Below are 12,994 nucleotides of genomic sequence, written 5' to 3'. Positions count from 1 at the left end.
TGATTGTTTTTTGTTGAACACTGGAAAAAGGATCGAACAGAAGAGTAAAAATGCATTTTGTTTGGTTGAGTGAAATTACATTTCTGGGTTTACAATTTTTTTTCAGTGATTTGTTTTATTTGTTCTGTTAAAAAAAAATCTTCATTTATGATTACTTTTTACTTTAAAGTATTTTAAGTATGCTTTCTTTGTGAAGAGATTTACTGCTATTTCTAATTGCTGCATAAATGTACATCATTGATTGACACGTTAAATTCTGCGGGACATGTTTATGCAATCTATTTTTGACACTTTACAATGTTTGTTAAATAATTTTTGTCATTGTTTTATGTTGGCTGAATTCAATATTACCCACACCCCATGTACTCAATATTGCCTTTAATTTTGATTTACAGAAATTTCATTTAAAAACCATCTTTCATATACTGTTCCAAGACCAGAGCAATTGAGAAGGGCCTTGTGTAATTTAATAGTTCATTCATCACTAACTGCAAATGATGGCTGTTTAAAAGTTCACTGTGAGGTCACAGTATATATCTGATGCTGCCTGTCACTGTGGTAATGGCAGTGCTGTGTACATTCATTTAACTTTGCTCATTGAGGCTTAAAATATCCTCTGATACCTTTGAGAGCTTGAATGAACATCAGAATGTTATCACATGACTGTCTGGGCTACCTTTGAAATTGAAATATAAAGACGTCTTTGAAAGGCTGATGAACTTCAAGAAGTGGAATAATACGCAAGCTTAAGCATACTAAGTAGTGAGCTGCAGTCTGTTTTGATGGATTTTACTGTCTAAATTAAGATTTTTAAGCAGATGTAGGAAGTAGTATGACAATTTTATAAAGAAAAACTTGCCAGTAAATTAAAGTGAAAGTACTAAAGCGTTATGTATATGAAAATGAGCATCTTAGCTTTGTAAGTAAATTCATTATTTTCATGGTGATTTAAAGATGTACTTATATTGGGGAAGCAAACATTCTCAAACCTGCGTACTCCACTTCATAGTAGCAGAGGACTGGAGCTCATTATGGCAGCTGCACTGGAACACCCCCAGACAAAGGGTGGTGGTGGTGGGGGGTGTGCAAGCTCCACACAGACTAAAACTGGATACAGGATTCAAACCCAATCACTGTGCTATCATCACGTTGCCTATAGAAAATAAACAGGAAAATTAGGGTAGTTTTTATAGCCCAACACAGGGCTATAGAGTTTTTTTTTTTTCTTTCTTTAGTTCTCATCCTTGTATATGAAGTGGTAAAGTCGTAAATGGTGTACTGTATCCACTCCTTACTTTACAGTACTATACACAATGAAAACCTAGCTAAATTCTGAGTCTTGGCTAAAACTAGTGTTGGAGGCAGGGCCTTTAGCCATTGGACATCCAAACTTTGGAAAGACTGGAAAGTTTAATACTGGAGAAGACTCATTGTCTCAACATTTGAATCTGGTCTAAAGGTTTGTTTTAGCATGGTTCAGGTTTTCCATTATGGCCTATTGACAAACTGATAGTAGTTAAATGCTTGAAATTTGCTTTTTCAGTTTTTTGCGTAACACCAATTGTGATTGATCAGTATATAATTTTAATTTCTCCCACCCCTTTGTTTTCAAAATTATTTGTATGAGATTATTCATATTTGTTTGATATAAAATAGAACCATTGAAAGTTGTATGGAATAGGTAATGTTTACTTTTTGTTACCTTCCCATGTCTGCATATGGTGATACCATAAGCTTATTTTGCAATTTCAGTAAGTTTTGTGTTTTTCTGTTGTCATTTCTGGAACATTAAACATTGTATTGATGTATAAGACATACTGTAGTACCTTGTGAAGGAGTAGTTTCTCTCCGGTGCAACACATAAGCTGCATGAAAAATGCAACTCGTCAGGAGTTACAGCTTCTTTTATTGACTGGTAACATTTTGTATGTATTCGTATTGTTTTTTGATATTTGCTTGTAATCATTAAAGAACTAGTTTGGCTTCTTAAACCTTTATCAAATTTGAATCTTTATGGTGATAATTTTTAAATAGGTAAGTATAAACACGTGTACTGCAATGAACATGACAGTTATTCTGCATTTGATATGATTTATCCATCCATCCATCCATCCATCCATCCATTGTCTCCCGCTTATCCGAGGTCGGGTCGCGGGGGCAGCAGCTTGAGTAGAGATGCCCAGACTTCCCTCTCCCCGGCCACTTCTTCTAGCTCTTCCGGGAGAATCCCAAGGCGTTCCCAGGCCAGTCGAGAGACGTAGTCCCTCCAGTGTGTCCTGGGTCTTCCCCGGGGCCTCCTCCCGGTTAGACGTGCCGGAACACCTCACCAGGGAGGCGTCCAGGAGGCATCCTGATCAGATGCCCGAGCCACCTCATCTGACTCCTCTCGATGCGGAGGAGCAGCGGCTCTACTCTGAGCCCCTCCCGGATGACTGAGCTTCTCACCCTATCTTTAAGGGAAAGCCCAGACACCCTGCGGAGGAAACTCATTTCAGCCGCTTGTATTCGCGATCTCGTTCTTTCGGTCACTACCCATAGCTCATGACCATAGGTGAGGGTAGGAACATAGATCGACTGGTAAATTGAGAGCTTCGCCTTGCAGCTCAGCTCCTTTTTCACCACGACAGACCGATGCAGAGCCCGCATTACTGCGGATGCCGCACCGATCCGCCTGTCGATCTCACGCTCCATTCTTCCCTCACTCGTGAACAAGACCCCAAGATACTTGAACTCCTCCACTTGGGGCAGGATCTCGCTACCAACCCTGAGAGGGCACTCCACCCTTTTCCGGCTGAGGACCATGGTCTCGGATTTGGAGGTGCTGATTCTCATCCCAGCCGCTTCACACTCTGCTGCGAACCGATCCAGAGAGAGCTGAAGATCACGGCCTGATGAAGCAAACAGGACAACATCATCTGCAAAAAGCAGTGACCCAATCCTGAGCCCACCAAACTGGACCCCCTCAACACCCTGGCTGCACCTAGAAATTCTGTCCATAAAAGTTATGAACAGAATCGGTGACAAAGGGCAGCCCTGGCGGAGTCCAACTCTCACTGGAAACGGGTTCGACTTACTGCCGGCAATGCGGACCAAGCTCCTGCACCGATCGTACAGGGACCGAACAGCCCTTATCAGGTGGGCCGGTACCCCATACTCTCGGAGTACCCCCCACAGGATTCCCCGAGGGACACGGTCGAATGCATTTTCCAAGTCCACAAAACACATGTAGACTGGTTGGGCAAACTCCCATGCACCCTCCAGGACCCTGCTAAGGGTATAGAGCTGGTCCACTGTTCCGCAACCAGGACGAAAACCACACTGTTCCTCCTGAATCCGAGGCTCGACTATCCGACGGACCCTCCTCTCCAGGACCCCTGAATAGACTTTTCCAGGGAGGCTGAGGAGTGTGATCCCTCTGTAGTCGGAACACACCCTCCGATCCCCTTTCTTAAAGAGGGGGACCACCACCCCGGTCTGCCAATCCAGAGGCACTGTCCCTGATGTCCATGCAATGTTGCAGAGGCGTGTCAACCAAGACAGTCCTACAACATCCAGAGCCTTGAGGAACTCCGGGCGTATCTCATCCACCCCCGGGGCCCTGCCACCAAGGAGTTTTTTGACCACCTCGGTGACCTCAGTCCCAGAGATGGGGGAGCCATGATTTAAGAATATCAAATATTGTTTCACTGCAAGGACTTAAAAGTAATTGTAAATAACATAATCTTTAATCATTACATATTTAACAGATACAGATAAATTCTGTCTTTCCTACAAGTTTAAGTGTGTGCTATACATAATTTAAGATGAGACACATGTCCACTTCTGTTAATAAAATGCAACTAAAATAGATCAATGAAAGTGTTTGTTTTTTTGTATATGATTTTAGGTTCGCTGGATGATGTACTGGATTGTCTTTGCCCTGTATACTGTACTTGAAACAATTGCAGACCTCATGGTGTCTTGGTAAGATTAAAACCAATATACAAATTTATAATACTGAAAAGAAGTTGCATACAGCTTTGATGGGGGACCTTGCCTCTTGGTGAATGATAAGTAATATATTATTGTGGACAAAATTGTAAAATCGCTTGTAGGGAAATAAGGTATGAATACATTTTGATTATTGTCATCATATATGTGATTTTTATCTTACTGTTCCAATCTTTTATGGTGCCAAATGTAGAAATGTGTTTAATGGTCTTCATTATTGAGTGGATACAGATTAAATATCTTCTCTAAAAGGAGCACACTTAAAACATGCAGTTTTTGGTTATTTTGTATACTTGCTATAGAAAAGCCTCATGGAAAGTTTCACGAAATTTGAGTAACATCACATTTAGAACTTGGTATAGGGAATGTAAAATATTAGGTATATTATTTGATTTGGAGTATCAAATAAAGATATAAATTTCAACATATTTATTACTATTAAATAATTATTTTCCTAAAGAGAGAGAACCAAAAAAAAGATACTTTCCCATGTGCACGGGAAATAAGGTAACATGTGAAAGTTTCCTGTAGCTCATGCACTATGCATGTGAAATAAGAAATTTCACGCAGGGTCCATAGTTTCTGATGAGGATGATTACAAGTTAATATTTTGTGAGCTGTGGAGATATAATATTTAATTTTTTAAAAAAAAAGTTTTTATTTATTCACATGAATTGCTAATTTGCAGAATTCCAGCTGATTACAGCCAGTCAGATGCACAAGTTGTTGAGGTTTTAACCTAAAGAACTTCTTAAAAATGAATGCAGTTTATACCTTGTTACTTGTGTAATAATTGTGTAGCAAGATAATTTCGCAGCAATAAATATGCATAGCCTAAAGAGTTACCAGAAACAGACCCATTATGTGCTGAAGTTAAACATGTAGGCATGAATTTGTTTGCTGTCAAAATAGTAGCTGAGTAGAGCACTTTTTTGCTGCAGGGGATAAGGCAGGGACACACAGGTAACCCTGAGTTCTGAGCTGTAGATGTGACCTAATTTGTTACATTTCCGTCCATTTAAGATATTCTGATGTGACTAGTTTTATGTCCCATTATTCCAACATTAATAGTTTGACTCTGCAAAAACAGAAGTGTCTTTTTTTTTTTTTTTTTTTTGAAGTGCTGTTGTAACTATAAATGCCAACCATGTGACTTGTGATGGGGGGTGGCGGAGTTTAAATGCGCACTCCTTTAGTTGGTACTTGAACTTTGTGCCCTTCTGACTTTGTTGCAGTTTTTTCAGAATCAGGATATGTTTAGTTTTGAAAAGTCGTTTGACCTTTGTGTATTTTGCCACTTTATTTTTTATATTTCAAATATGTATTGCAGGAATTCGATTTACTTTAGTTCTTAGTTTGAGACTTGCGCTTTAAACATTTGCTCCATGCACATTCAACTCTTTAGTATACAGGTGCTGGTCATAAAATTAGAATATCATGACAAAGTTGATTTATTTCAGTAATTCCATTCAAAAAGTGAAACTTGTATATTAGATTCATTCATTACACACACTGATGTATTTCAAATGTTTATTTCTTTTAATTTTGATGATTATAACTGACAACTAATGAAAGTCCCAAATTCAGTATCTCGGAAAATTAGAATATTGTGAAAATGTCAATATTGAAGACACCTGGTGCCACACTCTAATCAGCTAATTAACTCAAAACATCTGCAAAAGCCTTTAAATGGTCTCTCAGTCTAGTTCTGTAGGCTACACAATCATGGGGAAGACTGCTGACTTGACAGTTGTCCAAAAGACGACCATTGACATCTTGCACAAGGAGGGCAAGACACAAAAGGTCATTGCTAAAGAGGCTGGCTGTTCACAGAGCTCTGTGTCCAAGCACATTAACCCTTTAACTGCCAACTCCCTAAATATTCCCCACGCCAGGCAAAATCTGAACAATTTTCGTTTTTTTACTTTTTTACATTTTTTTTACATTTTTTACATTTATTCAAGCAGTATTGACCACTAAATGTTGTGCAAGTTGCCAGTGTATACACGAAATCTATAAATGTAACCTGAATTCTCAGCTAAGCAAAACATCTTGATACCAAACCGTGCCCTTTTCAATGGTAGATACTGTCGAAACTGTAAGCGGCCCTTCCACGACAATAAACTTTCATCAACTGCAACTGACGGTCCTGGCATGTAGGGCAACTGAAATGCTTCAAATAAATGATCAATCAAAGGACGTAGCTTGAACAAGTGGTCGCGGTTTGGATCTTTCTTATCTGGCTCGTTTCTGTTGTCATTCAAATGAAAGAATTTCAGCAGCAAAGAGAATCGGTTACGTGTCATGACAGCTGCAAAAATAGGTGTTGCATACATAGGATCTGTAGACCAGTACATCTCAATATCTGGTTTTCTGATTATTCCCATCAACATCAAAATCCCAATGAATTTTTTCATTTCGTTTTCATCAGTGTCAAACCAAGCACGAACACGGGAATGTGGAGGTAAATTGGGATTTTTCTCAATAAACTGTGCTGCATACAGATTTGTCTGATGAACAAAATGTCTGATCAAATCAGGTGACACAAACAGCTCATAAAACTGCTCAGCAGTGTAATTGTTTACATCAACAATAAAGCCACACGTTCCCTCAAACGAATGCAGAAAAGGTAGTTCACCATGGGCAGCAGCCCAGCTGAGATGCTGGGGATACACCCACTCAGCGCCGTCATCCGATGCCTCTTCATTCACAGTATCATGCAGCGCACGTTGCTGCTCATCACTGTCACTAAAATCTTCTTCAGAACTGCTACAATCATGATCAGAACTGTCCAAAATCGCCTGCAAAGCCTCACTTGAAGTCAGTTTACGTTTCGCCATATTCACAGCTGTTACATGCGAATCACGTCACATGACCGGCCAAAACAACCACAGACTTGTCGAAATACAACGTAGTAATAATACCCACGCCAAACCGTCAGTTATACTACTTGCCAGGCATTCATATAACCACAGGCAAATGTGCCGGATAATTCCGGCAGTATGGCGTTAGCAATAAAACAACGGTGCCGGATATATCCGGCAGAGGGTGGTTAAGGGGTTAATAGAGAGGCGAAGGGAAGGACAAGATGTGGTAGAAAAAAGTGTACAAGCAATAGGGATAACCGCACCCTGGAGAGGATTGTGAAACAAAACCCATTCAAAAATGTGGGGGAGATTCACAAAGAGTGGACTGCAGCTGGAGTCAGTGCTTCAAGAACCACCACGCACAGACGTATGCAAGACATGGGTTTCAGCTGTCGCATTCCTTGTGTCAAGCCACTCTTGAACAAGAGATGGCGTCAGAAGCATCTCGCCTTTGGACTGCTGCTGAGTGGTCCAAAGTTATGTTCTCTGATGAAAGTAAATTTTGCATTTCCTTTGGAAATCAAGGTCCCAGAGTCTGGAGGAAGAGAGGAGAGGCACAGAATCCATGTTGCTTGAGGTCCAGTGTAAAGTTTCCACAGTCAGTGATGGTTTGGGGTGCCATGTCATCTGCTGGTGTTGGTTCATTGTGTTTTCTGAGGTCCAAGGTCAACGCAGCCGTCTACCAGGAAGTTTTAGAGCACTTAATGCTTCCTGCTGCTGAGAAACTTTATGGAGATGCAGATTTCATTTTCCAACAGGACCTGGCACCTGCACACAGTGCCAAAGCTACCAGTACCTGGTTTAAGGACCATGGTATCCCTGTTCTTGATTGGCCAGCAAACTCGCCTGACCTTAACCCCATAGAAAATCTATGGGGTATTGTGAAGAGGAAGATGCACTATGCCAGACCCAACAATTTAGAAGAGCTGAAGGCCACATGGGCTCTCATAACACCTGAGCAGTGCCACAGACTGATAGACTCCATGCCACGCCGCATTGCTGCAGTAATCCAGGCCAAAGGAGCCCCAACTAAATATTGAGTGCTGTACATACTCATACTTTTCATGTTCATACCTTTCAGTTGGCCAACATTTCTAAAAATCCATTTTTTGCATTGGTCTTAATTGATATTCTAATTTTCCGAGATACTGAATTTGGGACTTTCATTAGTTGTCAGTTATAATCATCAAAATTAAAAGAAATAAACATTTGAAATACATCAGTCTGTGTGTAACGAATGAATCTAATATACAAGTTTCACTTTTTGAATGAATTACTGAAATAAATCAACTTTGTCATGATATTCTAATTTTATGACCAGCACCTGTAAAGTGTACCACTTTTTCCAGGGGCTCTGAACTCTGAGAACCCTAACTTTGTAGGTGCTCTGTAGCCTGCCTTCAAAAAGTTGTTGTGTGTCTGTCCATTACAACTAATCCACACAGATGGCATGTATAACTATAAGTCTCTGATTTGCTTTTAATGCACATCAAATCATATTAGAATAGCGTGGTATCTTTGCTTCTACATTAGTGCCTATTTACTGCTACACTTAGTTCTAAAAGATTAGCAAAGAAGAACAGAAGTCAGGTCAGTTTACGGTACCAACGGAGAGTGACTTGCAATTTGGGGACAAGATGGGGACTCGCACGTCACAGCACACACACACACACACGAACACACACACACGAGCACATGCAAGCACACATACACACACACACGGACACAGTCACAATGCTAATGCTGTAGTAAACACTATACGCTCGTACGGATGTTGACTATATGAGTGAGGCACGCCGACTCAGATGGAGAATAGGAGATGATTGCCCACAATCCCGCAGTGAGAGAGAGAGAAGAACCATCAGCTCAGTTGTGATCACATGACGCTCAGCAAACAAAGCGTATACAGTACATATTACTTGTACTGCAAGACCTCGCTCATTTAACAAGTGAAAATGTATTAAAAATTTTTGCTCGTCTTGCAAAATACTCGTAAACCAAGTTACTCGCAAATTGAGGTTCCACTGTAATAGTAATTGCACTGAAGTGATGTACTGGATTCTACAGAACCTTTTGCCAGATGGAAGTGGGACAAAGAAATCAAAAACAGTAGAACTAAAATCCAAAGCACTGAGCAAGTTGAGTTGGCTTAAGTTCTGTGTCTATGTGGTATTTTCTCCTGTTACTCCAGTTTGCTTCCTATGTGCACATTAGGTCATTTGGTAGTTCTAACCTAGACAATTAGTAGTGAATGTGTGACTTTTTGGAATGCAAAATTCTAACCAATTGGTTAATTATTAAACCAAATAATCTTATAATTATCTTGAGACATGTTAATTAAATGGGCACATGAAAACCGTATTTGGGCTACATGTCAGGTCATTTCACATCTGTGGGCAGAATAGGCACCTTTTTTAAATCAGCAAAAGTCAGGCTTGCTAAATGTAGATTGATTTGGCAGCTTCTCAAGCAAAAGAGTGAAGTTTGCTACAAACTATGCAATATGGCACTGAAGTATCAAAGCAGCACATCTGCAGTGCATTACCACATACAAAACAACTATGCCTTTTGTGAGGCTGGACTGTAGCACTAACAAAAAATAATTGTAATGGCCAGCAGTCATATGAAATTATACAATGGGTGTGTACAATAATATGGCAAAGTATTTTGGCAGTTAATCAGTTATCTTGAGCCAAGTCACCACAATTCTTTAAGTGAGCAATGTTGTACAGAATAACAATACCAAAAAAATACTGGCACTGAAATCCACATCAGCCAAAGCCAATAAACTTGCACTCCCAAAAGACTTTTAGAATGTGCCAACCACCAAGGGATGTAGCCGGGATTTAAATTTGGTGGAGGTGATGTGGGCTTTGTATGAGAGATTGTCTGAATTATAATTCTTTCTGTAATCAAACAACTGTCAAATATATTATGGGGTTGTTAGATTCACACACAAGATCTGCTCCCCTCACTACACCTATGGATATTGCAGCTACATAAATGAAGACTAACACGTAAAATCAAAGGAATTACAGACACACAGTTCTGCAGCAAGATATATAGCTGACGGTAATGCACAGTAACTACTAGCATGTAGACATGGGTTGTTGAAGGCAAAGGTGCTGCGTCTGTTTGTAATAACATATGAAACATTGTGGCTGCAATTACCATCATGGCCGAAATTATCAGCACCCCTGGAGTTCTCCCAGAAAATTATTGAAATTACAAATGTTTTTGTACATACATGTTTATTTCCTTTATGTGCATTGGGACAACACAAAAAAACAGAGGAAAAAAAGCCAAATCTGACATCATGTCACACAGAACTCCAAAAATGGGCCGGACAAAATTATTGGCACCTTTTCAAGATTGTGGGTAACTCGTTTTATTTCAAGCATATGATGTTCGTTTGAACTCACTTGTGGCAAGAAACAGGTGCTGGCAATATAGCAATCACACCTGAAGCCAGTTAAAATGGAGAAAAGTTAACTCAACCTTTCTGTTCTGTGTCTGAGTGTGCCACACTAAGCATGGAGAACAGAAAGAAGAGCAGAGAATTGTCTGAGGACTTGAGAACAAAAACTGTGGAAAAATATCATCAATCTCAAGGCTACAAGTCCATCTCCAGAGATCTTCATGTTCCTTTGTCCACTGTGCGCAACATAATTAAGAAGTTCACAACACATGGCACTGTAGCTAATCTCCCTGGACGTGGACAGAAGAGAAAAATTGATAACAGACTGCAATGAAGGATAATCCGAATGGTGGATAAACAGCCCCAATCAACTTCAAAACATATTCAAGCTGTTCTGCAGACTCAGGGTGCAACAGTGTCAGCTTGAACTATCCGTCGACATCTGAACGAAATGAAACGCTATGGCAGGAGAGCCAGGAGGACCCCACTGCTGACACAGAAACATAAAAAAGCCAGACTGGAATTTGCCAAAATGTACCTGAGGAAGCCAAAATCCTTCTGGGCGAACGTCTTGTGGACAGATGAGACCAAGGTAGAGCTTTTTGGTAAAGCTCATCATTCTACTGTTTACAGAAAACGGAATGAGGCCTATGAAGAAAAGAACACAGTACCTACAGTCAAACATGGTGGAGGTTCTAAGATGTTTTGGGGATGTTTAGCTGCCTCTGGCACTGGATGCCTTGACTGTGTGCAAGGCATCATGAAATCTGAAGACTACCAAAAGATATTGGGGTGCAATGTAGGGCCCAGTGTCAGAAAGCTGGGTCTGCGTCAGAGGTTATGGGTGTTCCAGCAGGACAATGACCCCAAACATACCTCTAAAAGCACCCAGAAATGGTTGAAGACAAAGCGCTGGAGAGTTCTGAAGTGGCCAGCAATGAGTCCGGATCTAAATCTTATTTATCACTTATGGAGAGATCTCAAAATTGCTGTTGGAAGAAAGCGCCCTTCAAATCTGAGAGACCTTGAGCAGTTTGCAAAAGAAGAGTGGTCAGAAATTCCAGTTGAGAGGTGTAACAAGCTTGTTGATGGTTATAGGAAGCGCTTGATTTCAGTTATTTTTTCCAAAGGGCGTGCAACCAAATATTATGTTGAGGGTGCCAATAGTTTTGTCCAGCCCGGTTTTTGAGTTTTGTGTGAAATGTCAGATTTGGCTTTTTTTCTGTTTTTTTCTGTTGTTCCAATGCACATAAAGGAAATAAACGTGTATAGCAAAACATTTGTAATTGCAACAATTTTCTGGGAGAAATGGTGTATTTTCTGGGAAAATTCCAGGGGTGCCGATAATTTCGGCCATGACTGTATCTACTTTAAAGGACTGTGTTCTCAGTAGTTTGTATACTTTCAATTGTAGTAAATTATATATTTAACCTGTATCTCAACAATGGCAAGAGTGTGCGTGACCATACCTGGAACATGTTGGTTAAACGTTTTAGTAAGATTTTAATTATACTCCATAAATATGATGATAGTCTTGATGTTGAACTTTACCAGTGATGCAGTCAGCACAGCTGTTCTCTAGCTGACAATCATAAGTTAATGAATAGGCAGCACATGCAACTTGCTCCCTAACACAACAGTATTTTCGTGCAGAATGCCCAAGACTTCATTTGTGTAGAGTGTTGGTGCCATCTTTTCACTGAACATTCAAACTTCTTAAATGCATTCTTAAAGAATAATGAAATAGCACTGAAGAGTGACTGTGCACGAAACACCACGGGGATTAATTATGGGTCAGTGGAATCTACTTCTCATGAAAATGTAATTATGTACATTTTCTGTGAATGTTGGGTGGCCATACTTGTGACTTCTAAAATGAAGCAACATTACATGAAGTGTGCCAAGGAAAATCTTAAGATAATGAATTCGGATTGGTGGAAATCAAAGAAAATTTAATACCTCCCTGTGATGCAGAGTCCAAAGAACAGCAGGGATATTGGAAACAAAATATTGGAAACATGGTGATGCTCCAACACCAAAGAAACTTGCATTTCCAGCCAGTGCCATCAAATTTATGTGCAGAAATGTTTCTAACACTGAGGATATAGTCCATATGGATTAAAAGCCTTTAACTCTTTTAGGGCGGATGTCGACTTTTGTCGACAGGAGGGGTTGAAGGCGAATGTCGACAAAAGTCGACATCCAGGGATAGGGGGCGACAATCAGCTGTTAATGGCGACAAATCTCACTGTCACGTCACAGGCATTCCCTCTGTGCTTGGAGGAATGCTAGACTCGTTGACTCGGCAACTAAACCTTGCGTGTGCGTGAGTTGCGAAATGTAAACAAAGGCAAGATGGCATTGACATGTGAAAAGGGAGCAAAGCAAGTGCAGAAAAGAAAACACTCGGCAGACGATGTTTTGCGCATTATCGCAGAGTCGGACTCTTAATTTTTCAGACTCGGATTTTATTGGCAGTGATCAGGAGATCGAGCAAGAGAGTGAGAAGCAGGCATCAGCTGATCAGACACCAGCCGATGCCGCGCCAGCGGATCTGCTGCCAGTTGAGTGCCTTCGCGCAGCCGATGCATCTACGGCAAGGTTCGCATGGGATAAATACACAGACATTGATCCGTTGAGAGCCGATATGGCTACCGGAGTTTACAAGACGGCATGGCTTCCTGTTGGACACGACAGATCACCAGCTGCTGTACTTCAG

The 12,994-nt window shown here is 40.6% G+C and overlaps 1 protein-coding gene across 1 annotated transcript in view; it reads left to right on the top strand.

The window, feature by feature from the left end:
- reep3b (receptor accessory protein 3b) overlaps window positions 1-12,994 on the top strand; it is a 105,507-nt gene that overhangs the window by 67,089 nt on the left and 25,424 nt on the right. Inside the window, exon 3 of the mRNA XM_028795371.2 lies at window positions 3,887-3,963. Coding sequence (XP_028651204.1) covers window positions 3,887-3,963 — 77 coding nt within the window. The remainder of the gene's footprint in view (window positions 1-3,886; window positions 3,964-12,994) is intronic.

This window comes from Erpetoichthys calabaricus, chromosome 2 (genome assembly GCF_900747795.2).
Source record: "Erpetoichthys calabaricus chromosome 2, fErpCal1.3, whole genome shotgun sequence".
Classification (NCBI taxonomy): Eukaryota; Metazoa; Chordata; class Cladistia; order Polypteriformes; family Polypteridae; genus Erpetoichthys; species Erpetoichthys calabaricus.
This window is presented reverse-complemented; position numbering and strand designations above follow the sequence as displayed.